Source organism: Phascolarctos cinereus, unplaced genomic scaffold (assembly GCF_003287225.1).
Source record: "Phascolarctos cinereus isolate Bilbo 61053 unplaced genomic scaffold, phaCin_HiC Scaffold_7;HRSCAF=346, whole genome shotgun sequence".
NCBI lineage: Eukaryota > Metazoa > Chordata > Mammalia > Diprotodontia > Phascolarctidae > Phascolarctos > Phascolarctos cinereus.
In genome coordinates this window covers 11,466,374-11,490,844 of record NW_027556180.1, presented here as the reverse complement: position 1 = coordinate 11,490,844, position 24,471 = coordinate 11,466,374, and the positions used below count along the sequence as shown (strand labels likewise).

Below are 24,471 nucleotides of genomic sequence, written 5' to 3'. Positions count from 1 at the left end.
AATGAAGAACTGTGCAGGAGATGAGGGTATCATCAGAAAAGGAGATGCCCTAGACACATAGAGAAATGAGAGAAAACCAATGGACAACCTGTGCGTACAATGCCAAGAGATCTAGAAATCATATTTAATCTGATTTGGAAAATGAAGCTCTTTGTAGAGTTTTCTTTTTTATTTTCAAAATTCTTTATGAAAGTAGATGGTACTCTAAGAAGGGGGAGGGGGAGTAATACAGGAGAAAATTTAGGGGACATAAAAAATAGATATCAATAAAATCTATGTTAAAAGAAGAAAGAAAAACAATGATGAAAAACTGAAATCAGGGTTGATAAAAGAGAACAATCACATTAACCTGAAGACATTACAGAGTAGGGGGACCAGAATCACATAATGATAAGGCAACAGTGCTAACACCTGGTGGTTAACACGTGACCAAAGGAAAGCCCCACCCATGAAGCAAGAACAGGAAGAGGAGGCTGGTGGCAGAAGCTTTAGGGAGCTGCTTTTGAGGAGGATCTGAGGCCTAACCCATAGAACAGATTCTGCCAGATGTGGCTCCACTACCTGTGAGCAGAGCAATGGACTGTCCCCACCAGGCGCCCCCTTGTCTCCATCCTAAGGCCAGGGCCGTCCCTATGCCGGGGGCTGGAAAGTGCGAGGGGTGGGAGGGGTCGGCATCATGGAGCCCACGAGTCAGGGCTTCTTTCTGCTCCCCTTCTCCGCAGCACAGAGGGATGCCTCTTCTGACAGAAGATGGAGCCAAGGAGGGCACCCCAGGGTGCTGAGGAACAGAGTGCCCCCATCCTTTCTGCCTGATCTTCGGCTGCTGGCTGACCGTGAGGTTTCAGAAGAACCATCCCAGCCCCCCAGGTACGATTAACACCTCCCCCAAGCCCACAAGACCTACAGCTAAGACTTCCCACATAAATACAGCTGGAAAATACTTCATCTCTGAGGGGTTTGCAAATGAACCAGTTCAGAAATGGTCTCCATCCCTTGTGGTGATAGCATTGGGTCACAGATACATTCACCTTACAATAATAATAATAGCCTGAATTTACATAGTGCTTTAAGGTTTGCAAAGCACTTTACATATGGTGTTTCATTTATTCCTCACAGCAACTCTGTGAGATAGGTGTTACTATTATCCTCATTTTACATATAAGGAAACTGAGTCTGAGAGAGGTTGAGTTGCCCAGGGTCACACAGCTAGTGAGTGTTTGAAACAGGATCTGAACTCAGATCTTCCTGCCTCCAAGTCCAGTGATTTATCCAGTACACCATCCAGCTGCCCCTGACAGATGCTTAGGATTAAGACTGGTCACGTCCAACATGTCTCAAAGGGTAGGAATGAGACTTCTGAGTTTGGTCAAGCAGACCACACTGGGGAAAGAGAATTTCTGGAGTCCTTTCCTCTGTTTTGCTCAGCCCCCTATTCTCCTAAAGCTTTTGGCAGCCAATGTCTTTGTTGCTATTTTTTACCTCTAGCTAGACCGATGGTGATTTTATAGCTTCTTGCCACCATGTTTTCTCCTGATCAGTTGAAGAGACCCTGCAAGGAGCACTACCCTTCTACAAACCAGGTCCTAGTTTTGCAGTGGAGAATGTCACCCACTCCAACTGTGACATGTGTCTTTTGAAAACCAACAGGATTTCTAACCTAGAATACAGAATTTGAGGTCACGAGGCTTGGGTTTAAAGCCTTTTTCCTCACCTTTGAAATGAGACTGTTGTAAGGACCTACTGAGATGTCTGCAAAGCTCTTTGCAAACCATAACAGGAGACAGAAACACAAGATGATATTATTCCATTCCTCCTCTCTTGCTTTTCAGCCAGCGAGGAGTATAAGCTTGACTCCTTGCACTCTCTGAAGACAGCAGTAATATGAACTGGATGTGCTAAGCAGCTAATTAAACTTCACTGTAGCAGTACTGTAGGAGAAAGGCAATTGTTAAAGGGCTTTTGGGGAGAGACGGGGGGGGGGGGGGGGGGGAGCCGGTGAGAGAGAGAGAGAGAGAGGAGGCCTCAAGTGGCTCTGATCACAGACAACACTGCCCCTCCCCCCAGCAGGATCATTTCCTATTTCTGAGACCCTGACCTTAATACACTTTCCTCTGAATATTCAAAGAAGGATATTGAGGCAGCACCTTAAAGATCATTAAGCCTGATTTAATAAAACAGGAAACAAAAGTGGACCAGAGAAGGGACCCACCTGCCTAGGGCCATATGGTGAGTTCGTGGGAAAAGTCGGACTTTTCCACTGGAACCCTGAAGACAGCTTCTCCATGTGGGTGCAGTATTCTCTACTTTCTCTGATACTAGTTGTAAGCCACACTGAGAAATCCTAGAAAGTCTAAACTTCTTCCTGAAAGTTTTTGCCAAAAGTGCTGGGGTTCCTGGGACTCAAACTTCTGAGACAGAAAACTTAAGTAAGATGGGAGTGAACAGAAAGAAGCCAGCGGTGCTCCCAAAGTTGGGCATTTCACATATGTACATGTGCTTGCACGTATACATGTATGCACATGCATGTGCTTAAGGACGGCTGGGAGATCACAAATCTGTCCACGTCACTTTGGACTCCTTCCGTTCCACTGCAGAGAAGGCAATAGGCATTTATCAAGGGATTACTCTGTGCCAGACACTGCGCTCACCCCTGGAAACATAAGTGCAAGCAGAAAGGCAGGCCCTGCCTCAAGGAGTTTCCATGCTAAATAAGAGGAAGCTGATGAGGCTGCCGGGCTGACAGAGAACCAGGAAGGGACGGCTGGCCTGGAGTTTCTGGGAGGAACCAACCAATCAGAAGAAGGAGATGCAGGGGCAGAGTGCCCTTCCAGGGTGAAGGAGCCGCTGTGGGCGGCATGGCAGAGAAAGCACATTTCCACAGGCAGGGGCCCGGAGAGCAGCGAAAGACTCACGGGATGCCCCCGTCCGTCCTCCAGACTCGTTCGTGCACTGGGACGCTTTTACAATCTTTGTTATTGTTATCAAGTCCTTTCAGCTGCGTCCGACTCTTCGTGACCCCATCTGGGGTTTTCTTGGCGGAGATCCTGGAGTGGTTTGCCATCTTCTTCTGCAGCTCATTTGACAGATGAGGAAACTGAGGCAGACAGGTTAAGTGACTTGCTCAGGGTCACACAGCTAGTGAGTAAATCTGAAGCCAGATTTGAACTCAGGAAGACGAGTCTTCCTGACTCCAGGCCTGGCACTCTGCACACTGCGCCATCCCCTAGCTGCCCTTTACGGTCTTGATGCAGGTTCTTCTCGGCCCCTCTTTGTCAGGTTCACTGAGCTGGTGGATGGCAGAGGAAGGATCAGCGCCAAATTCGGAGGTGTCCCGAGTGAAGCGGTCGCCCTGAGATCCCGTAAGTACCCGACTGTTCGCTCCTGGGTCTCAAGTCTCAGGGTGGAATGAGTCACAGGGGCCTCCCTGCTCAGGGCACTGGAGCTGGTTCACAACACAGGTGACTCATGCCTCTGCCCACCTGGAGCCACCCAGGGCTGTGCAGGAGCACAGGGCACCATCTGACCAGGTCCTTCCTGTTTAAACCCTGCAGCGCCTCCCCAGGGCCTCCAGGATTAAACACAGCTCCTTAGTCGGCTGCAGCCACACTAGAGTCCTACCTCTCCACCCACAGGCACAGCCTGTCTGCCATCTTGGAAGGCACTCCCTTCTCCACACTGGGCTTTGGTCCCTGCCTTTCAAAGGTCAATGGTGTCAAACTCAAATTGAAACAGATTCCCATGGGCAGCACACTGACTAGGTTGTATTCTATTTGTATTTATTTTGTTAAACATTTCCAAATTACTCTGGAGTTTTGCTCCTTGTGGCAGGCCTCCTAGTCTGACCCTCTGGACTGGATGATTCCTGTACTGTCCTTTCCAGCTCGAGAGTTCCATGAAGCATCTTTGAGCCTCTCTCCCCTCCCCCTACCTTTTCTCTTTAATTCATGTAACATATTTTAAAATCACTAGTGCACATGCATACATAATGACACATATAAATTATGTATCTGAGTGTCAAATACTCCTTACTAGACCATAAGCTCCAAGAAGGCATAAATCACGTCCTGTCTCCACTTGGCATCTCTCCCTATCCCCACTGCCTGTGTAGGCATCTGGTAAACGTGGGTGTTGGGTTGCACTCACTCCCCCTCCACCGCGCACACACACACACATTCCACATACATACACACATAAACACATACACAGTTCTTCTGAGAGTGTGGTCTATGAGGTGATAGTGAAAAACAAGGCCCAATTAAAATATATTCACACAGCCCAAGACGACCACTTAGGTCCTGCACGAGCTTAACAACTCTGCACCAATCAATCAGTAAGCGCCTGCTGTATGCTGGGCATCGTGGATCCAAAGACAAAGACGAAACAGTCACTGCCCTCAGGAGCTCACATTCTACCCCCAGCCAGATATTCTAAAGGGAGGTGGAAGTCTACCCCATGTGGAAGTAAAGACAGAACAAGAGAAAAGTAGATCACGGGCTTAAACCCCAATGGAGTAGCTACCATTTTGTAACCTGGACCTTTATGCTTTTCCACAACATCCCAGAACCAGAGACCCCAGTAAAACTGGAGAACACGGAAGAATCTGCCGACCGGATCAGCCTGGCACTCCAGCTGCCTGAACCCGAAAGCAACAAAGAGGAAGAAGGTAAGTCAGAAAAGAGGGTTTGCAGTCTTGATCCCAGCACCAGACAGGAGCTCTGCCTATCCTTCATCATGTGGACAGGCTTCCCCCAGGTGGAGAAGGCCAGAAAGCCCAAAGCCCTCTCCTGGCACTTCGCTGGGTGAATCACCTGCCTGCTTCTGTCTACGTGGGAGAGCCTCACCTAAGTCTGGCTCTTCCTATGCTTGGTTCACTCTGAATATGTCAAATGAGCCTGGAGTCAGAGGAAAGCCCTATAGAAGAGGGAGAGAGGAAAAGTGCAGGACAGCAAAGAATGTAAAAGCAAAGCAATCCATAAAGCAGGAGCAAAAGCAGAGGGGGAAAAAAAAAAAAGACCTACTAGGAGGGACTTGTCTCCTGGGACAGCTCAGGAGGCACTGACATCGAAAGATTAAGTGGTTTACAGGCCTCCTCTACCGTGGAGCCCGGATGTCCCAAGCTTCAGAAAGGAAGAGGGAACAGCTTCAGCGACCCTACTCACTAAGGAGAGATCTCTGTAGATGCCCATACTGAGGTATGCTGAAATTGACCACGCCCTCTCCAGTGGCCTCCTGGGCCAGAACTCAGCTTCCCCAGGGTACTTTAATTCACACTTTTATATCCATTAGGAGAGGGAGGTACACAGAAGGGGCTGCCTTCTTTAAAGGGCAGTGGTGAGGACACACTTGCACATACGCCTTTATAAGTGAAGTAAAATGAACATTCACCCTGTGTTCTGTCTGATGCATGGCCCTTTCATTTTATTTTTTCAAGTGTCCTTTTTTTGGTCTTTTATTTCACGAATCACAGAAAAAAGAGGAAAGGCAATTCACTCACTCTGAGCCAAGAGAGTGAAGCTCTCAGCTGTGGGATCAGAAGTGCCCGGGGCACTTCATTATTTGCATCTGAACTCTACTTCTAGCTCTTGTGATACAAGCAAAGGCACTACCTAGGGACACAGGATAACAGGAAATCCGTGATCAGCGCAGTGCCCGACACAGAGTAAGCTTGTCATCAGTGCACGGTGGTGAAGCCCTTTCCTGAATCCTCATGGGGAGGATTATACCTAAACCGGGCTCTGGTCTTTGTTATGGGCAAAAGCAAATAAACCCTCTGGGGATGTTTTTGGGAAGAGCAAGGGGAAATGAGCTTCTGAGGTGGAAGGCCTGCCTTGGAAACTGGGCTAAGAGAGATGAGCGGGTAGGCAGTAGCCAGACGACTGCAATCTCTGACCTCAGCAGCAACATCCTAAGTAGAGAGGGTCAGATCCACCAATCTCCTGAGGCCCCAGGTGAAAGCAAAAAACAAATATTTGATAGCGTCATGTCTATACCAGTAAAAAGTAAAAATAGACAAGGTAAGAAAAAAACTTTCAATTTGCAGATTTGGAGAGTACTGGAGAAGTAGAAACAAAACAAACATAGTAAGATCCCACCAGATAGTAGAAGCAGAGGGCTGGACTCTATCACATTCAAAAGCCATATAAAAAATATAATGGAACTCTAGCACAGAGTCCCAGAGAGCCAGACTCAAAAGGCAGGAAACCTTGGAGTCACATACACCCAGCCGTGTGGCCCTGGCAACCTTCTGAGTCTACCAATTGCAGAGAAGGTGATGACCTGCATTGCTTAGCTCAGTGCCTGGCATGAAAAGTGCTTAATCAATGCTTCTGATTGGCAGAGGCAATCTCCTCCCCTGGGAATCCCCTAGGCCAATGAAATCATACACCCAGCCCCTGCCCCCTCTCTCCATGGTAGGGCAGAAGCAGCCCTGAACTTCAGGCCACCTGGGTTCTCTCCCCAGCTCTGTCACTAACTAGCTGAAAGAGCCCTGAACTTCAGGGAAAGGGCGGTTTGCAGCTCAACCCTGATACTTGCTGGCTGTGACTTTAGGCAAGTCATTCAAGCAGTCTCGGGAGGAAGACTGACATGGGCGGGTTCCTAGCAGCACTTCTGGAGGGCACATCCACTTTCATGAGTTCACAGGGCAGCATGAGATAGGAGACAGGGTACTGGACTGAGAATCAGAAAAATCCAGGTTCAAATCCTGCTTCCAACAATACTTACAGCGTATACGACCCTGAGCAAGTCACAGAACCTCCGTTTCTTCCCTGGCAAAACTAGCAGCTAGGGCTTGATGTCTCTCAGTTCTTAGAAGCCCAGAGCTGGACAGAACCTGAGCAACCATCTAGCCCAACTCATGTTTGACTAAGCATGCCCTGAAGGTCATTTCCAGCTCTTTGGTATCAGAATATTACTTACCTGCCCACATCACAACGTTGGTGGGAAGGAAGCTCTTTGCAAACATTTTTTTTAAACCAGACGTGATTTCACTGGCATGGAGACTCCCTGGTGAAGAATAATCTCTACCAGAAGAGGTAACCCACAGTCTTAGAGAGCTGCTCAGTGTCTCTCTGACAGGAGGGAGATGCACCAGAATCTGAACCCAGGGCTCCCTGACTCCCAAGGCCATCACTGCCCACAATCCCAGGCTGTTTTTCACCACAATGGTTTGGGTCAGAAGCTCACTTTTTATATACAGTCTTAAAGAGTTGTTCAGGGCTTTAGGAACTTGACCCAACCACACAGAGTACAGCAGGATTATTATTATTGTTATTATCATTATTATTATTACTAGCTTCCTGTGGAAAAGGAAAAGAGGGTAAAGGTACCAGAGTCATGAAAGAGCAGAAAGGATAGAGAAACAGAGGAGTAGAGAAATGACAGTCTTGGCTGGAAAGGTGGCAGGGAAAAGCAAAGGAGTGATGGTAGAAACCAGCTAAGCACATGTATCCCACAGGATGTTGGTGTCAGTGAATTTTATCTTCCCTCTGCAAGACTGCCTCTTTTATTGCCTTTCTCTGCATTTGGCAAACAAGGATGGAAACTCCTGGTGGAAGTATGCCTTTGGTTCTGCCAAGATCCAAGGGGTGTATTTTCCAAGTCAGGCTGTCTCCTCCCTTGCAGGGTGGCTGGCCTTCCCAGCATCCTCCACTGGACCAGCATTCCACATGAGCTTGGACAGACAGAGGGCCCCTGGGGAGATGGTCCGTGCTCTCTTCCTCCTCTTATCGCACCCCATTCTGAAAAGCATCCCAGAAAAACATGGTGCAGAAGGCCAACACCCCTCCTTCTCACCTTTATTTTGCTTTCCCCCCTCATGCCTTTAGCCTGTTCTACAAGCTAACATGGCCTCAACGGCAGGCAGAATCCAGGAGCCAAAAGGCATGTTCTGCCATCCTGATATGCCAGGACAGGGGCTGGAAGGTTAACGATTTGTGGCACTTTGGTTTCCAGATGACCACAGGAACTGCTCCATAAACCCCTGCCAAAATGGCGGCACATGTGTGAGTGGGACAGACTCCTACAGCTGTGACTGCGGCCTTGGATTCAAAGGCAGACACTGTGAACTCTGTAAGTCAGGAGTCCAGCTTCTCCTCCCAGCCTGAGCCAGGACCCGTCAGGTCTCTTGGAAGCATGCCCCAAGAGGTTGCACTCTGCCTTTGGCAGGACCAGCATAGGGCTGAAAAACACTAGTGGGGGAAACTCACTTCTCCCAATCATACCTAAGGTAGGGAGGGAAAAAAAGAAGGGTTCCCAATCTGAGGCCCAGCTCTATGGTCTTCCTGGGCCAAAAATAAGAGTCGGGGGGCAAGGGGGTGGAGAAAAAGGGGACCGTCCACGGCGTTCCACTCTGCATGAGGCCTGGCAGCAAGCCCTCTACAATGCCCCCAGAAGGGCATCCAATGATGACCCCTCACACCAGAGGGGTGAGAAGGGCACGTAGACATGGTTTGACTAGCTTTTCCTAAGGACAGGGACCAAAGAAGGCTCACAGAAAAGCAAGAGTGCCTGGGCATCATTTGAGGAGATAAGAAGTGTGTTCCAGAAGCCCCCCCAATGAGGGCTGGTGCCCACTCCAAGACCAAAGCCCACGGAGGCTGGCCTTGGAGGCCATAGGCTGCAAACTTGACATGAAACTAGCCCCATCCGTTGTCCTGAGCACAGCCCGCCCTGTGGCAGCCCCACAAGGCTCGAGGTGCCTGGGGGACACTGCCTGCCTGCACAGAAGCCAGCAGAGGAGCAGGGGACTCCACTGCTGAGTGCCCTTGTGGGAGGGGGGTAGGAGCCTGGAGACAGACTCCTCGCTGAGCCCACGTCTTTCTTTCTCCTTGGACAGCATGTAAGAAGGTGCCGCATCCTTGTACACGGCTGTACTCAGAGACCAAGTCATTTCCTGTCTGGGAAGGAGGAGTCTGCCACTATGTGTAAGTCGACCTCGCCCTCTCAACTTTCCAAAGCCCCTCATGGGCAATCTCTCACTGCTACGGGCAAATGAGGAAATAGTCACAAGAAACTGTGGGCCCCTAGGGGGCTCTGGAATCAGTGGGCTCTGCAATACCCGTATGGCTGGGGGCAAGTCATGCCATCTCTCTTGACCTCAGTTTCCCCATCTGTAAAATGGGACAAATTGGACTAGGTAACTTTTCAAGATCATCTTCCAGCTCTAAAAGTCTGTAATTCTCTCTACAATAAGGTTGACTTGACCACAGTCACACGGCTAATGAACAATAGCAAAGTCAGCACTGAAACCTAGGCCCCTCAATTCTCAGGCCTCTGCTCCTTTTTTCTGAGCCCACCCTGTGTAGAACTTGAAATCACAGGGTCTGAGTTCAAATCCTGGTTCTACCTGCATGACCTTGGACAAGTCATCTCCCCTCTGTAGGTCTTGGTGAAATGAGGGGCTAGAAGCAGATGACCTCCAAGGTCCCTGCCAGACTTAGATCTAGGCTCCTATGACCGTGGGCAGGCAGGATGCCACCCAAACCAGCCTGACGGACAGGTGTCCCTTCTATCTCGGGCTGACATCCAGCCGAAAGGAGCATCATGTTAAAAACATGGAGTCAGTCAGCCAACAAGTACAGATTAAGCTTTTTTTTTTTAAGTGAGGCAATTGGGGTTAAGTGACTTGCCCAGAGTCACATAGCTAGGAAGTATTACGTGTCTGCGGCCAGATTTGAACTCAGGTCCTCCGGACTCCAGGGCCGGTGCTCTATCCACTGCGCCACCTAGCGGCCCTGACAGATTAAGCTCTTACTGTGTGCCAGGCCCTGTGCTAAGCAACGAGGCTACAAGGAAAGGCAAAGGCTGTCCCAGCCTTCAGAGAGCTCAGGCTCCAGTGGAGGACGACATGCAGACAGCCTTGGCCCTGCCAGACTTTGGCAGTGCAGATATGAGGAAGGCAGGCAGGTCAGTAAGCTTAATTACAAAAAACAAATTAAAGGAATCCTCCATAGTTTCTCCAGATGACAGAACAAGCAGAAAAGTCAAGACCAAATCCAAGTTGCTCCAAGCAAACATACTGACTGTACTCAGTCATCAGGTGCCTCCGAATGAACTGAGGATCAGGCAAGCTCGGGAACCAAGGACCCTGCCTTCAAGGCCTGAAATCTAAACTGTTCTCCCCAAGGGCAGCTGCAGAACAGACGGGGCCCCTCAGCCCAGAGCTCCTCGGCAGTGCCGGCTCCCTGACTCGCTCCTCTCTCTCAACGGCAGGTACAAGAGAATCTACAAAGTCCATCCCGACATCTGCTACAAGGAGAGCTGCGAGGGCACAGCTACCAAGAAGACCCCCAGCAGGTACTAGCACAGGATGCCGAGAACCCATCCGATGGCTCGAGCAGCCTAGACGCGGGGGCTAGTGGCAAGAGCTAGAGGGATGCAGCCAGCAGGCGGCTTCCTGACAAGCTGTAGCCAAAGTGACCCGCCCCAGTGACAGCCAGACACCTGGCTGGGTGACCAGCGGCTCTGCACAGAATGGAAAAGTATCTGCGAAGCCCTTAAGTGCAGTCCTGGTCCCTCCTAGTGGTGCATTCCAAGCATGCCCACCATGGAGTGGACACGGGTCCTGGACAAATCAACATGCCTACTTGTACCAACTATTTTGGGAAAAGTCTAAAACTTGGCTTTCTTGTATCAGGCTTCTTCTCCCAACTCATGAGGCTCACTGTCCTAGGAAAGCACAATCTAGAATTGGTAAACTCTAAAAACAAATTTGTTTCACTCTCCCCTCTTTTCTCTATTTCAGGAAACAAAGCAACAGTCAAATAGTTAAGAAGCCTTAAGGTAAGTGAGTGTCCTTCTGAGACTGTCCTGACGAGGTTACGAGGTGAGGAAGGAGACACTTTGGGGCACTGTTCCCTAAGCACTGAGCAGTTAAATACATTTCAGTAGAAAGCTCATGGGCAAATTCCAGCATTCAAGCCAGCCCCCCTCAAAGGCTGCATACTCCTGTGAACATTTTAACATTGAACTAAACAGACACATCTGGGGCCTTTGGGGACCATTTCCCTAAGGGCAGTTCTTGGATACACAGACTGCTTTTTGCCTTTCTATCTCCAGGGAGAGTCCAGGCCCTGGCACACAGGTGTTTAATAAATGTTCAATGACTTAAAGTCCATACTAAGAGCCAGCAGAACAGGCTGAACGATGCAGAAAGAACTGTAACCCTAGGCCAGTCTAGTGAACCCAGGCACACACACATACACACACATCATGGGGAGTGTTGGGTAGTTGGACCAGACTCCAAGCCCACTTCTTTATCAGCTGAGTGATGCCAGACAAGTCTGTGTGCTTCTGGAGTTCCAAAGCCTTGTCCACGTAGCTGACCAGAGGGTCAGAGACTTCTCACTGAGTGCTGGATTCCAATCAGTTCAAAGGACTCTGACTTAATCCACATCTGTCCTCCCTCCAGTGGGACACATCTGAGAATTCCTCTCCACCCTCCCATCACTAGTTTCATAAGTGACTGCGGTCAAAACATGTCCCCAACCTGGTGGCCAGGTGGCAGACGCCACTCTTCCCAAGCAGATGTGGGCAATGAGAACGCTAAGCCTGTCCTCAAAGCCTTTCCAAGCTGAAAAGGCCAACTGGGGCACTGGTTCTGCTAACATTGCCTTCATGGGACAAAGGTCGCCTGAGCAGGTCAATTCCTGATAATGAGAATTAAAGGCACAAAACCTTAACTGAATGACAAATGGATACAAATGAAAAACCATTAGGAGAAACAAGGGGCTTTTACCTGGAAGGAATGAGGCTGAAATTATAACACCTTACAATAGATGGAAATCGGTATTTAAATTGAAAGTATCATTGAAAATAGTAATGTCTTTTTTCCTCCTTCCTTAAAGGGTCCAGAACAATTGTAGTTTCACCTCGTCAACTGTAAGGGCTTTGAAATCCCAGGATGATGAGATCTACCACCTGGGTTGAAACAGAATGCAGAGAGGAGAGGCACTTCACTAGACGGGAGCCCACACCTCTGCTTCCTCCTCTCCCCAAGCCTCTCTGGGACATGCTGTCTCCAGCCTGAACACCACACCAGCCACCTCCCTCCTTTGGGGATGTGGCCAAGGCTTCTTCAGTTTCCTAACTCCAGACTTCATCTCTCCAAGGTGTCTGCATTCTTCCCATGACATGCCATCCAAAGATGCTGCGCTGTGCAGCACAAGCGTCTGGAACAGTATCGGCTTGTTTTCTACAACGACTGAAAGATATCAGTGTGTGGATATGCAAAGGAAGGGGGTTAACTTAGCAGACCACCAGGAGCATGACCAGAAGCAACAGACCCTGGCTCACAAAGTTCAAAGTGGACATGAATCTTCTGAGACCAAAAAAATCAAAATGCAGAAGAAATGTTAGCAGCCTCCAAACAGCAAGAGCAGAAATGAATTTTTCCCAAGTTGAAAAGCAACCTCAAGCACTGTTGAGTGCTACTTAACCTTTTTTGTCCCTAGTCCTATAATCTGAAGAGTATTTCTGTTAATTGATATTTTGCAGGTTAGTAGTCCATAGTATGGATTAGTGCCTTTTGGTATTTTGAAAGAAGAAATGTTAATTAACGCTATCTAGCTTAGAAACCTTTCTGTCTCCAAGAATTTCATATGGCCTTTTGCATGTGGACACACTCATTTCTTAGCTGGCAGATCAGGTACAGCCACTAGGCCCCACTGGGCTAACGGAAAAAAGGTCTGTGCTGATGCCATCTGACAAACTGTTTTAGTCTACTGAGACATTAACCTAAAATTTGTAAAGTTTGGTCCTTTACCAGAGAGGACACATTATCACTCGTGATGTTAACTTTTCAACATGTTTCAAAAAACATTCCCCCAAATGCTGTTAAAACAACGGAAACCCTACACGATACTTAGAAATGTTAACATCATTATAGCAACTGACCCCAAGTAGACCCAAAGTCACTGCTGAGTTTTCAGCTCGCTAGTGCTCTAGGACAAACAGCGAAGAGGAGGAAATCTGACCTTCAAGTTCTAGAGTTCTATTTGTGAAGCAGTGACGTAGGAAGGATTCTGGGTCTCAGGATGCAGTCTCCACAGAGGTTTCTCTTACCTGTCCACATTCCCCAGTATCTAAGTGTGCTGAAGGAAATCACAACCCATTCAAACTAGAAGGCATTCTTTTTCACAAGATGCAGACATATGTTACAAGAGGATTTCTTTGGAGGATCAGAATCTTGGTTTTTAAATTATGAGAATTATATATGGGTATGTCTCAGGAAAAGCACACACACAAATTAATCAGCTGTTTTCATACAGGAAGGACATGCCAAGGAGATAAACTACAGCAGATCTAAAAAACTTCTAGTATTTCAAAAGCTGTACCAAACAGCCACTCAAGTGATTGGCTTTAGTTTAGTGAAGAGTCAAAAACAGAGGAGGCTGCAGAAGGGTCATTCATATATATAAGCATGTGATATTTTTTTTTCAACAATACTGGGCCTCAAAAGGATCACCTGATGTGACTGGAAATATACATGAGGAAAAAAGAAAAGATTTCTACCATCATGTTAATAACTCCTGGAATCTCAGAAAATGAGAAAAATGTTTCTTCGATATAACAAATTCTGAGTTCAGGAATCTGTGACTGTGTGACCCATCCCTTTTGATGCTTTACAAAGAAATGAAAATATCTACTGAAAAAGTTTTTCTAAATATAATATTTTGTTTTCACAGCAATTACATCTTTCAATTTGCCTTTAAAACATTCCAAGCACATCTGCCAAGATATTTTTTCCTTATGACTCATTCTGGACCTCTCATTTCTTCTGCGAAATCATTTGAAGGCCACTCACCTCTTCCTAAAAGCCCATCAGTTCCTAAGGAGACTGATGATACAGGATTAGGGTTTGCCACAGAGGACCCAGGAATCCCTCCCTCCCCCAAGGGGTATATTCATTTGGAGAACCCCATTAGGATCCCATTTATTTCACATATCACTAATTCAGCATAAAAACACAGGCTCTAAAGAAACACATCATTTGGAGTCCCAAAGACAGAAGGACAACACTAAAATTCTTGCACAGTGAAATGGTTTCATCTTGCACGCCACCATCTCCAGGACAGAGCAGGCAGCTCTCTGAAAAATCCCCACCTCCATTGTCACAAGCGACACCTCCTTCATAACAAAAAGGATCTCGCTGGAAGTGAATTGAAACAGAACGTCCTTCTTGCTGAGCCAACATCGCTTGCACAGCCTCCTTGCACAGCCAGTCAAGTCGCCTTCCCCCAGTACTCCTGGCCGGCATCACCCCCAGTGAAACGTCAGCTGTGGCCACAAAGTTCTCTCTGGCCACTCTCAAGCTCTGGCCTGAGTTTCCTTTCCTTGGCCCACACAACCAGCCCAGTACTACATGCCCACACTGACTACTTAATGTAAATTGTACAAAATCAAGGCTAGAAAGCAAAAGCAAAAAATCTTGTTGGTTTGAAATTTTTTTTAATATAATTTATTTTCCTGAAGCCCCTTTCTGGTTGTGCAAATGGGAGAAAGCATGTAAGGAAGTCTAAAACTCAACCTCAGCAAGTTTACAGTTATGACATTTTTCAACGTATCTTGTTTAATGATACTTTGTTAGTCATTCCTCTACAGCCCAATGGGGGGAAAAAAGGGTTAGATCACCATAGAGCTGTGATTGCTTGATAAATGAAGCAACGAAAGCCTGAATAAAAATGAAAGGATCACAGCTTGAGGTTACCTAGCCTAACCCCCTCATTTTACAGCAAGGAAGCTGGGGCCTACAGAGGTTAAGTGGCCGAGCCAGGCTCTGAAGCCAGGTCCTCTGCCTTTCAGGCTATGTCCCAGAGCCCAATATGGTACACAGTACCTTGGCAGGGTCTCTGCCATGAAGACCAGATCTCTACTGGGGAATTCCACACATGTGAAACTGAATCAGCTCAGCCAACATTCCATCCTGAGGAAATACGGCAACGTGGGTGTTGCACCAAGGCCACAGCTTCAGAAAGGCCCAACACGTAACAGAGCCCAGGCTGAGAAGTGAGCTACGGGAGAGCAATGGGACTCCTCATTCATTGGGATCCCCACAGAAGCTCATAAATAATCAGAGTAAATCTAAAAGCAGAGCCAGACTTCACAACTGGTTCTCATTCCACGGTGCACCGCGATCATGAGTGAATCAGCCATTTTAGGTTAAGAACTAGGACCCCTGGGAGGTAGCTGGCCACCTGCTGCATCCTGAGGGTGGCCTCCCTCCTGCTCCTTCCCAGTCTTACTGTCTCCACTTAGCACATTCACTGCAGACCCACTGGAAAGAAAGACAGCTCGTTGCCTCCCATCAGAAGGAGGAAGCTCTCCCTCCAGGCTACATGAGCAATTCACACATGAGCAAGGCAAAAAGTGAGGTCGGACTGATCTGCCGTTCTTACATCCGTCACAACCAGGGAGTCCTTCATTACACATGGAATCACAAGGCTCTCCAGCCTCCAGCTCCAGCATCTCGGCTGTGGGGAGCGAGCTGGATCCTCTACTCAAAGTCTGTCTGTTTGTCTGGTCATAGACCTAAGTCTTCAGAGGACATCAGTAACTCGAGAATCCTCCAATGACGCTTGCGGCAAACTCTCCTTCAGCATCCTCCACTCGTTTCTGCCTTTCAGTCCTCGTCATCGCCAGAACCGTCAGTGTCCGCCAAGTCTGAGTCCTCATCTCAGAAACGCTCAGACTGTCACCCTCCTCCAGTTCCTCCCGAGCTAAGAGCTGCTTAAAGACTTCAAACTCCTCCCAAGACGAGTGGGCCACCTTGGCTAAAAATTCTGCTTCTGGGACTCTCAAAACCGAATTCACAGAAGGATTACAGATCTGGGTCTGTCCCTTCTTATCAGGAGTTTGGTAAAGGCCCAGTCGCTCTAAGAAGACATGCCTCTGCTTGATCTTGGTCATTGAGTACCGGAAGTATTTGGTCTTCACCAAGTCCCGCTGCTTTATTCCCATCCTAAAATATGCGTACTGTAAGGAACAACACAAAAACATTGAGGAATCCCAGCGGCAGAATGGGAACCACCATGCCCTCCATCTTTCCCCATTCCAATCAATATATTCAAATGAATACCTAAGGGGAGAAGCTCCCTAGTAATGGCGATCCACAAGGCTCTGCCCACGCAATCCGTGGCCACAGCACCTGTGATTTACAGACCAGAAACAAAGGAGACAGTGGGAGAAAGAACCCAATGGAGGGGTTCAGATTCTTTCCCATTGGTCAGGGGATAATGACAGGACAGGACACAGCTGTGTGACACTGACACACTGGTTGCCACCTCCTTCTACATTCAGGACACCCGACCAGGCCCTAGACAAGAGCACTTGAAGAAACTAAACAGGCAAGGAAGGGAGAAAACCAAGCACGCACGGAGGAATGAAGAGGCCACATCCCCTGCCCCTCAAACACATTCTTCCCCTTCCCGTGACCCCCAGGAAATCTGCCCTGGTTCTGGGTCCCTCCTTTCCCTAAGTCTCTTCTTCCTTCGATCACACCTTGGCAGGTTTTGCTATTGAAAACATTAGGCTCAAAACAGATTCCCGTCTGGGTCCTGAGAACAGTTGAAGTCACAGCAGCCCTGCTCATTTCACACCAAGCCGCACGTCCCACAGTGGCAGCAAGTGAATGCCCCTTCCTGCGTGACTTGGTTCCTCTGTGCCTCAGTTTCCCTCTATGTAGAGAGTCCCTAAAGAAGTCATGGACGATTCCAGGCATCAGGTCACCATTTTCATACCAGTTACTGATCCACCAAGGGATATACTTTACTCTTCTTATTCCAGGGTTTATTTAACTACCATTGTGATAATAATAAGCCTGAACAATAAATTTGCATTTCTGCATGAACTTCAGTTTGTACACAAAGCCCTTACCTCAACCAAACCCTGAGCTAGCCAGCACAAGTACTGTGGTGCCCCTCTGACAGAGGAAGAAAACGAGGCTCAGAAGTGGGAGGGAAGCCAGAAGCCCTGTCCCAGCCACAAGCCCCAACCGTGGCCGCCAGGACCCCAGCCCAGAGCTTTAGATTCATGTGGGACCCTCGTTCCTCTGAATTACAGTCCCCAGCCCAGGCCTGACCCCCAGGGAAAGAGAAGGAAAATGAACTGGGGAGAAGGAGGGCCTAGGGACCATTCTTCTCCTTAAGTTTTGCAGAGGGCTTGGCCAGATGGATACCAGCACTCTAAGACATTCTCTCATAGACCTTTGATGACCCTCACTTCAGACTTCATCTGAGGTTAAGAACAATGCCCCACAACCATATACAGCTGCCCATTTTTTCTTTATTAATAATCTCTTTAAAAAGGTGAAAAACTTACCTGGTTCTTAGATGCAAAGCAAATGGTTCAAGCTCTGCCCATGTGGGCAGAGGCCCCACCATACTTTCACCTGCTCTCTCTCACCTGGAATTTATACTCCAAGGCAGCGGGGTCCTCCTGAAGAACTCTAGGGCAGCTGTACAAAATCTCTGTCACCTGCTGCCCGGTGAAAAGACATCTGTCCTTCAGAACGGAGACAAGGGCATTGATACGCTGCTGGGTCATGGTGAACAGGTCTGGACAGCAATGAGTCATATGCTGCAAGTTCCCTGTGGGACACAGGAGAGGAAAGGGGATGACCACACGGGCCCTTCTTCACACAAAGAACGAACAATGAACAAGGCTCATGTGAATACAGGCAGTCCCCAAATTACAGACACACTGTGCTCCCAAAGTGCACATGCTGGAATTGCAAAGTCTTTTTCCAAAGAAATGATGCTGTACATCATGACTAGTCGTACGCCCGTTTAAGCCATAGAGCTGTGAAATTCTACTGACAGGCCCTCAGAACGTCACCACAGGTGCCAGTGCTTCCTGGGCAAAATATGTTGAGTTCCACCCTGGGATAGCAGGAGCTGCCTCCCTCGTCTAGCCTGAAGGAAGCCCCTGGTGGTGGCTGCGATGGCCCTAGGCAGGCATCCATTAGGACATGGAGTTGAAGGGGTTGAAGCTTTAGGGCCTGGGAAGGACTGGGGGAGGATGGAATGGTCATAACCAAGGTGAACACAGAGGTTTCTGCACCCTAGCAGGCCCTCCCACTTGCCCCTTTCCTCTCCATGGAGGATGAGAGGGTAAGGAAGACCCTCTCAGGGTGGTGTGAGGAGATGGGGCAGGGGCAGAAGATTCTGCCCACAAAACCAGTGCTGAAGCTGAGGAGGGCAGCCTTGGCAATTTACCCAACCTCCCTCCCACTACCAGGCCTATCACACCCAGTCTCACCATCTTACCAACTTTTCCTATCTTGTGAGATGAGAAATGAGGACTGAGCTGGGGCACAGCCTAGGCAGTAAATGGTGGAAGAGAGAAAAAGAGGAAAAAGAAGTGCCAAGCAGGGTCAGGAAGTAGGGATGCTCCAGCTTTTGGCCTACAGGTGAGCAGAGGATGACTTGCCTAGGGGTCAAAGGTCAGAAATGCCCTCACCGCCTCCCCTCCCTGTGTGGTGCCCTCTCAGCGCTTGTTCTCCCACCACTAGAAAGAGGCCATGGCCTCTTTCTATCTATCCGGGGCCTTTCCTCAGCCCTCCCCCATTGTGATGGCCTCTGCAGCTTCCAACAGTGAAGACTCTCTCCTCAAAATACAAAAGCTTCTCATTTAAGACACAACCTGGCTCCTGCTCTCTGTCTCATTTCACAGGACTCCCTTTCACGCCTTGCCCATTCCAGCTGAAGAAGCCTGCCAACTGTTCCCCAGACACAGCCTCTCATCTCCCAGCTGCAGGCCTCATTTGAGGAGCCCCAGTCCCCCCTCCCCTACATCTTTTGGACTCCTCAGCATCCCTGAAAGCACCACCCAGACACCACCTTGCACCCAAGGCCCTCCCAGAGCCCCTTCCAGCTGGTCACACTCTCTTCCTCTTGTATCACTTTGTATTTACTTATCTGTCGACGTGCTGTATCCCCTCGTAGAATGTAAGCTCCATGAGGGTAGGCAGTGCCTTGTTCTTGTCTCTGTATTGCCAGAGGCCAGCACAGTGCCTTACCCAGAACAGGGACTGAATAAATACTTCTTTATTTGAGTTGAAAAGAGAACACTGGCCTCCTCCACTTATTTCTGAACTGATATTGAAAGCCAACTATACATGTGGTTTACCTATAACATCATTAACCAAGCCTCAGAACCTGACATGGGCCAAAAGCGTGACAAAGAATAAGGAGTTCCCCCCCATTCACCCCACCCCGAAGGCACTGGTCACAGCAACTAGATGCAGGACAAGTCTACAGTCATTAATAATGATGATGATAACAAGAACGCATTTATGTAGCACTTACTATGAGCACATTACAACTATTACTTCCTTTGACCCTCACAACAAACCTGGGAGGGAGGTGTTATTATCCCCAGTCCTCATACAAATAAGTAAACTGAGGCAGCAGAGGTTTAGGGATTTGCCCAGGGTCACACAGTGAGTGTCTGAGGCTGGATCTGAACCCAAGTCTTCTTGACTCCAGGCCCCGCACTCTCTTCTAGACCTTTTTCTCGAAGGTGTCTTTGGTCAGTGTTAGTGACCCTCTTCTCTTGGCTATCAGGAGAGGTCCAGCAGATCAGGACTCCCAGAATCTCCCACTGCCTTCTGCACTTTCAAAGCACCCAGAAAGGAGATGCACAGGAAAACTCGCACCCTCTCTGGCTGGGCACAACGCAGGAGAACCTAGCATATTTCATGATCATCTCTCCAAACTGTTCTCACACACAGCCTGAACAAGGTAGTCAGTGTTTCGCTAAATGTCTGAAGTATTTATTTCAGGAGATGGTGCATCACGCCCAGAATGTCTTCCCCGAGATATGCCGAGGCAGAGTCAACCAGGAAGAGGAACCCACCAGGTTTATTTGCTTCTTGTTCATCTTGCTGGTCAATGGTCATGCCTCAAATCATTATGAAATATCACCTAACACGTTTACAATTCAAGGGATGACGTTTGGGAGGCATCCCATGCAATGGAAGTCAGGACAACTTAGGGCTGCATTCCAGCTCTCCTACCTATTGCCCTGACGGGCGTATGGTCATCACCTCGCATCTCAGCCTTTGGTTTCCTCTGCGAAAAACAGAGGTGGGGAGGGGGAGGAATGATTCCCATAATGAATCCCAGAGAGCACCCAGACGTCCTGTCCCCACTACCCAGGAGCTTCCCCTTGTCCCCTCTCCCTCATTTGAGATAAGTTCTCTGAAGGCAAAGACTGTGTCACTGATGTCCTCATTATCCCAGCACCTCGAACAGTGCCTGATACCAAGCAGTCCCTTTTAAAACACTTATTCCATGAAATCAGATGGCAATGGGAATATAGGATCACAGATTCAGAGGCCGTCTGGTACGACCTCTTCATTCTACAGATGAGGAAACTGAGGCCTGGTGAAGTTATGTGAACTGGCCAAGGTTACACAGCTGGTAAGGGACAAAGGCAGGATGTGAACCCAGGCCCCGGGCTCCACTGGAGACCACTGGCTTCCCCAAGGGTCCTGAACGCCAAGCTGTGGAGAGGTAACAGGGAGCTGATCTGAAGGGTCTGAGTACTATGTACTGTTCCCACTAACGCTTCTTATGATGCTTTTTGGGACTAACAAAGAATGACCTTTTCATTGTTTCCTCTAGAATAAAATAAAATGTGAATTATTCCCCTGTAAGGCAATTCAAGGTAAAAAGATGGAAAGTTTTTCAACACAAGGAGAAGAAAGGGGAAGGTAAGAGAAAATAAGTCCGTACATAAGAGAATCCCATAAAGAATACCTCCTCCAAGCCCCAAACGTCTCAGGTGACTGGCCCGACTCTTCAGCTGTTTGACTGTCAACCGCAGGATTCTAGGATTCTTCTGCAAGGCTTTACACACAGGATCAGGGTCCAAACCCAGCAGCATCAGCTCTGAAACCACCGCCAGCAGCTGCTCAGGTCTGATGCCTGCATGGATCCTGAACAGCTCCTTTATATGAGTCTCGCTGAATCCCATGTCCAAAAGCAAAATAACCACCTTCTCCAAATCCACAGCACCCTGATCCATGGAGGATGGCTCCTTCTCAACCAGGAGGGTCACAACGTTCTTGCTGGATTCTAGCTCCTTAATACGGTTTCTAGAAGTCAGAGAGGCTCTTTCTTCACTATCACCTTTCGAGGAGGCTGTCGTTAATCTACGACCGAGCATCTGGGAAGGAGCCCCAGCTGCAGCATCCTGTACACTGCGCACACACAGCCATGGGGCCCCATACAGACCAGGGAAGGGGACCAGCCTGTGCCACTGAAAGACCTACAAAACAATGAACAAGTCAAGGGTCACTTCTGTTTTTAACTTGTACAATAATGGAAAACCCCAAACCTGGGAAACTAGGCCTACCTGTCACAATTGGATTACGACAAAAAACAGCCCATTTTTAAAGCAATCAATTAAATCATATCCCACACTGGAACACAAATGCAGGGTCTTTTAAATTCAGAGGCTGCAGAGCATCCTTTTCATTATCCCTTGCTACAGAGCAGGATGGGCTACTCCAGGATCTGCTGGGCCCGCAAGAGCCAGACTCTTACTCCCGCGGATCCTCAATGAGCCCAACTTTGAGGAGGGGCTCACTGCCCATTCTGATGGAATTTAAAATCAAATGGACTTGAATTTAAAAAATATAATTACGCTGCCACACATTTCATACATCACTATGCTGCCTATGACAACAGCCATCCCTCTAGCACCTTCTTCATGATCATTTTTCCTTCACCATTAACGTATGTACATGTACATGTGTGTGTATGTATACATATATATGTGTATATTACACACACACACACACACACACACACACACACACACACACACACGGCGCCTAATGAATGCCTGCAGAACCTAACTAAACACAACCCAACACGGGGCGGGGGGGGGGGGGAGGGCCAGCGTCGGAAAGGACCTGGGTTCAAGTCCTACCTGACAGCATGCCTTGTCGGAACGAGTTTCCTCACCCGGAAGTCCCCTCCACCAGCGACCACAGACTCCTCACCTATGCTCCACCCCCCCCACTTTACAGATGAGAAACCTGAGGCCCACACAGGCACGCGCCCTGGGAACTGGGGGGAGGGATCCCTGCGCCTCGAGACCCCCTCCCAGCTCCGACAGCACCGCCCCCCCCGCCCCCCTCCCCCCCCCGTGGACCAGCTCAGCGCTGCGCAGCCGCACTGCCCCACTCCAGCTCCCGGGGCGGGGGCGCAGGAGGAGGGGCCTGCGTCTAAGCACGCCGACTCCCGGCCCGCCCCTGCGGCCACGCAAGCGCACTTCAGATCCCGGAGAGGGGGGAGGAGAAGAGCCGGCCGCGCAGCCGTACGACCGACCCCCAACATGATGCCCTGGTGCGGACAACAGGGAAGCCTATTCTGGGTTCCACGGACCCCGACTCGCCTGCCAGCCCAGGCACTCCTGCACTGGGCAGCTCTGGGACGGCGCCTCCCTCCCGGGACCCAAGGTTCCCCTCTAGGGTAGGACGCGCTCGGGGTAGGAGGCACCGACCTGCCTGCACCTCGCCGCCATGGCGCCGGGAGTCCTGCGCGCGATCCGTCGACCCTTCGGCTTTCTTCCGGTCCGTCGGGTTTCTCCGCCTCCCGCGGAAACCAGCGCTCGGCTCAAGCGTTCCGAATGACGTCAGCGCTGGCAGGGGCTAGGGAGGAAGCGGAGCAGAGAAGCCGGGAGGAGGAGCGCGAGAGATGCCTCCAGATCTGGGTCCTCCCCAGCCCCCCGTGAGGGCAGGTGCCCGGGCTCTGGTCAGCGGGTTCCTGTAACGAGGGCGGAATCTGGCCCCACTCCCGGGGGGCTTCGTGCCTCTACCGTTGGCTGGAGCCCCGCCCCGACTGCGCTCCTTCCGTTTTAGGGGTCCAGGCACCCTGTTCCGTAATCACTCCACTCAGGGACGCCTGTGATCCCCCCGTAGTGCCTCGGCCCTGAGCAGAAGAGAGGCACGAAGCTCCGTTTGACTGGCTTCCTGCACAGCACGAATCCCACCAAACCCAAGTCGAGACCCCGCCCCCCATCCAGGGACCCTGCAGCCCACATGCTGGAGTCCCAGGTTCGAGAGCTTGAGACCCTCCCCCTCCTTACAGCATCGTGGGGGAGGGAGGGGAACAATGAGTTTTGTCCGTGGAGAAAGTCCACGGACCGCTGCTGCTTCGCACCCAGCAGCACGAGGCAGGAGTGGGTCCCTGGGGGCTCCCACGAGGAGGCCTGTCTGCAGCAGTCTGGGCAGGACGTTGGCATACAATTGCAAGGGCGTGTTTTATCTGCACGACTTGGGTGACTTTTCAAAGGAAGGGTTTTTTTTATGAAATGCATGGAGAAAATGAATTTCTACAAGGAACATCCGTCTGGCGCTCCCGTTTGGCTGGGTCCCAATCTTCCTACCAGCTCAGCCCGTGATGCCTGAGACCTCGTGCCATCTCCATCCCCACGGCCTTCTCACGCGGGCAGTGCCTCCACGTCTTTATCCGCCTGTTCCAGTTTTGAAGAGTTCCTCCCCAAAACATCCGTTTGAGAAAGTACCCACACCAACTAGGTTCACTCCTAACCTGGCTCAGGTCAGAAGCCCCCAACTCTCCAGATTACCTTTCCAGCTTGACTCCTTGCCCATCCGCCTTTTATGTGTTGTCTTCCCCATTAAAATGTAAGTTCCCTGAGGGCAGGGACTGTCTTTTTGCTTATATTTGTATTCCCAGTACTTAGCACAGTGTTTGAGCATAGTAATATCACTTAGTGAATGCTTTATCAAATCCAAGGGTTTACGGACTATGGCCTGAGAACCAAAGCTGGCCTGCAGCCTGTTTTTGAATGGCTTACAACCTAAAGTTTTTACTTTTTCAAATACAAGAAAACCTTATTTGATGGATAATTTTGATTACATTAAATTGAAAAGTTTTTGCACAAAGCCAATGCAACTAAGATTAGAAGGAAGGTAGAAAATTGGGAAAGAATTTTTACAACCAGTCTCTCTGATAAAGGCCTCATTTCTAAAATATATAGAGAATTAAGACAAATTTATAAGAACACAAGCCATTCCCCAATTGATAAATGGTCAAAGGATATGAACAGACAGTTGTCAGATGAAGAAATTAAAGCCATCTATAGTCATACGAAAAAATGCTCTAAATCATTATTGATTAGAGAAATGCAAATCAAAACAACTGTGAGGTACCACATCACACCTATCAGATTGGCCAACATGACAAAACAGGAAAATGATAAATGTTGGAGAAGATGTGGGAAAATTGGAACGCTAATGCATTGTTGGTGGAGTTGTGAAATGATCCAACCATTTTAGAGAACAACTTGGAACTATGCCCAAAGGGCTACAAAAATGTGCATACCATTTGATCCAGCAATAGCACCTCTAGGGCTATATCCCAAAGAGATCAAACAAATGGGAAAAGGACCCACATGTACAAAAATATTCATAGCAGCTCTTTTTGTGGTGGCAAAGAA

The 24,471-nt window shown here is 49.1% G+C and overlaps 2 protein-coding genes across 4 annotated transcripts in view; one reads left to right on the top strand and one right to left on the bottom strand.

Moving 5' to 3' along the window:
- Positions 1 to 19,064, top strand: part of SNED1 (sushi, nidogen and EGF like domains 1) — a 101,541-nt gene extending 82,477 nt beyond the window's left edge. The window contains 8 exon segments of the mRNA XM_020988987.2: positions 723 to 867; positions 3,277 to 3,359; positions 4,562 to 4,663; positions 7,954 to 8,070; positions 8,837 to 8,924; positions 10,213 to 10,296; positions 10,745 to 10,782; positions 11,847 to 19,064. Coding sequence (XP_020844646.1) covers positions 723 to 867; positions 3,277 to 3,359; positions 4,562 to 4,663; positions 7,954 to 8,070; positions 8,837 to 8,924; positions 10,213 to 10,296; positions 10,745 to 10,781 — 656 coding nt within the window. The 3' untranslated portion in view covers position 10,782; positions 11,847 to 19,064.
- On the bottom strand, positions 14,427 to 23,860 carry MTERF4 (mitochondrial transcription termination factor 4). 3 transcript variants are annotated; one of them, XM_020988988.2, is made up of 4 exons: positions 22,513 to 23,860; positions 20,736 to 21,270; positions 17,401 to 17,585; positions 14,427 to 15,972 (listed from the first exon to the last, which is right to left on the bottom strand). In XM_020988988.2, exons 1-4 carry the CDS (start codon positions 22,531 to 22,533, stop codon positions 15,547 to 15,549), a joined length of 1,167 nt encoding a protein of 388 aa, XP_020844647.1. In that variant the 5' UTR covers positions 22,534 to 23,860; the 3' UTR covers positions 14,427 to 15,546. The 3 variants fall into 3 exon arrangements, with proteins under 3 accessions (XP_020844647.1, XP_020844648.1, XP_020844649.1); XM_020988989.2 differs by having other exon boundaries at positions 20,760 to 21,270; XM_020988990.2 differs by lacking the exon at positions 22,513 to 23,860 and adding an exon at positions 21,937 to 22,115.
- Between the last annotated feature and the right edge of the window lie 611 nt (positions 23,861 to 24,471).

Coding starts and splice junctions, on each gene's coding strand:
- MTERF4 (XM_020988988.2), bottom strand. CDS start 22,533: ATGGCGGCGAGGTGCAGGCAG. Junction 21,271..22,512: donor TGGCGGCGAGGTGCAGGCAG/GTCGGTGCCTCC, acceptor ATTGTTTTGTAG/GTCTTTCAGTGGCACAGGCT. Junction 15,973..17,400: donor CCTTGGAGTATAAATTCCAG/GTGAGAGAGAGC, acceptor TGTTCCTTACAG/TACGCATATTTTAGGATGGG.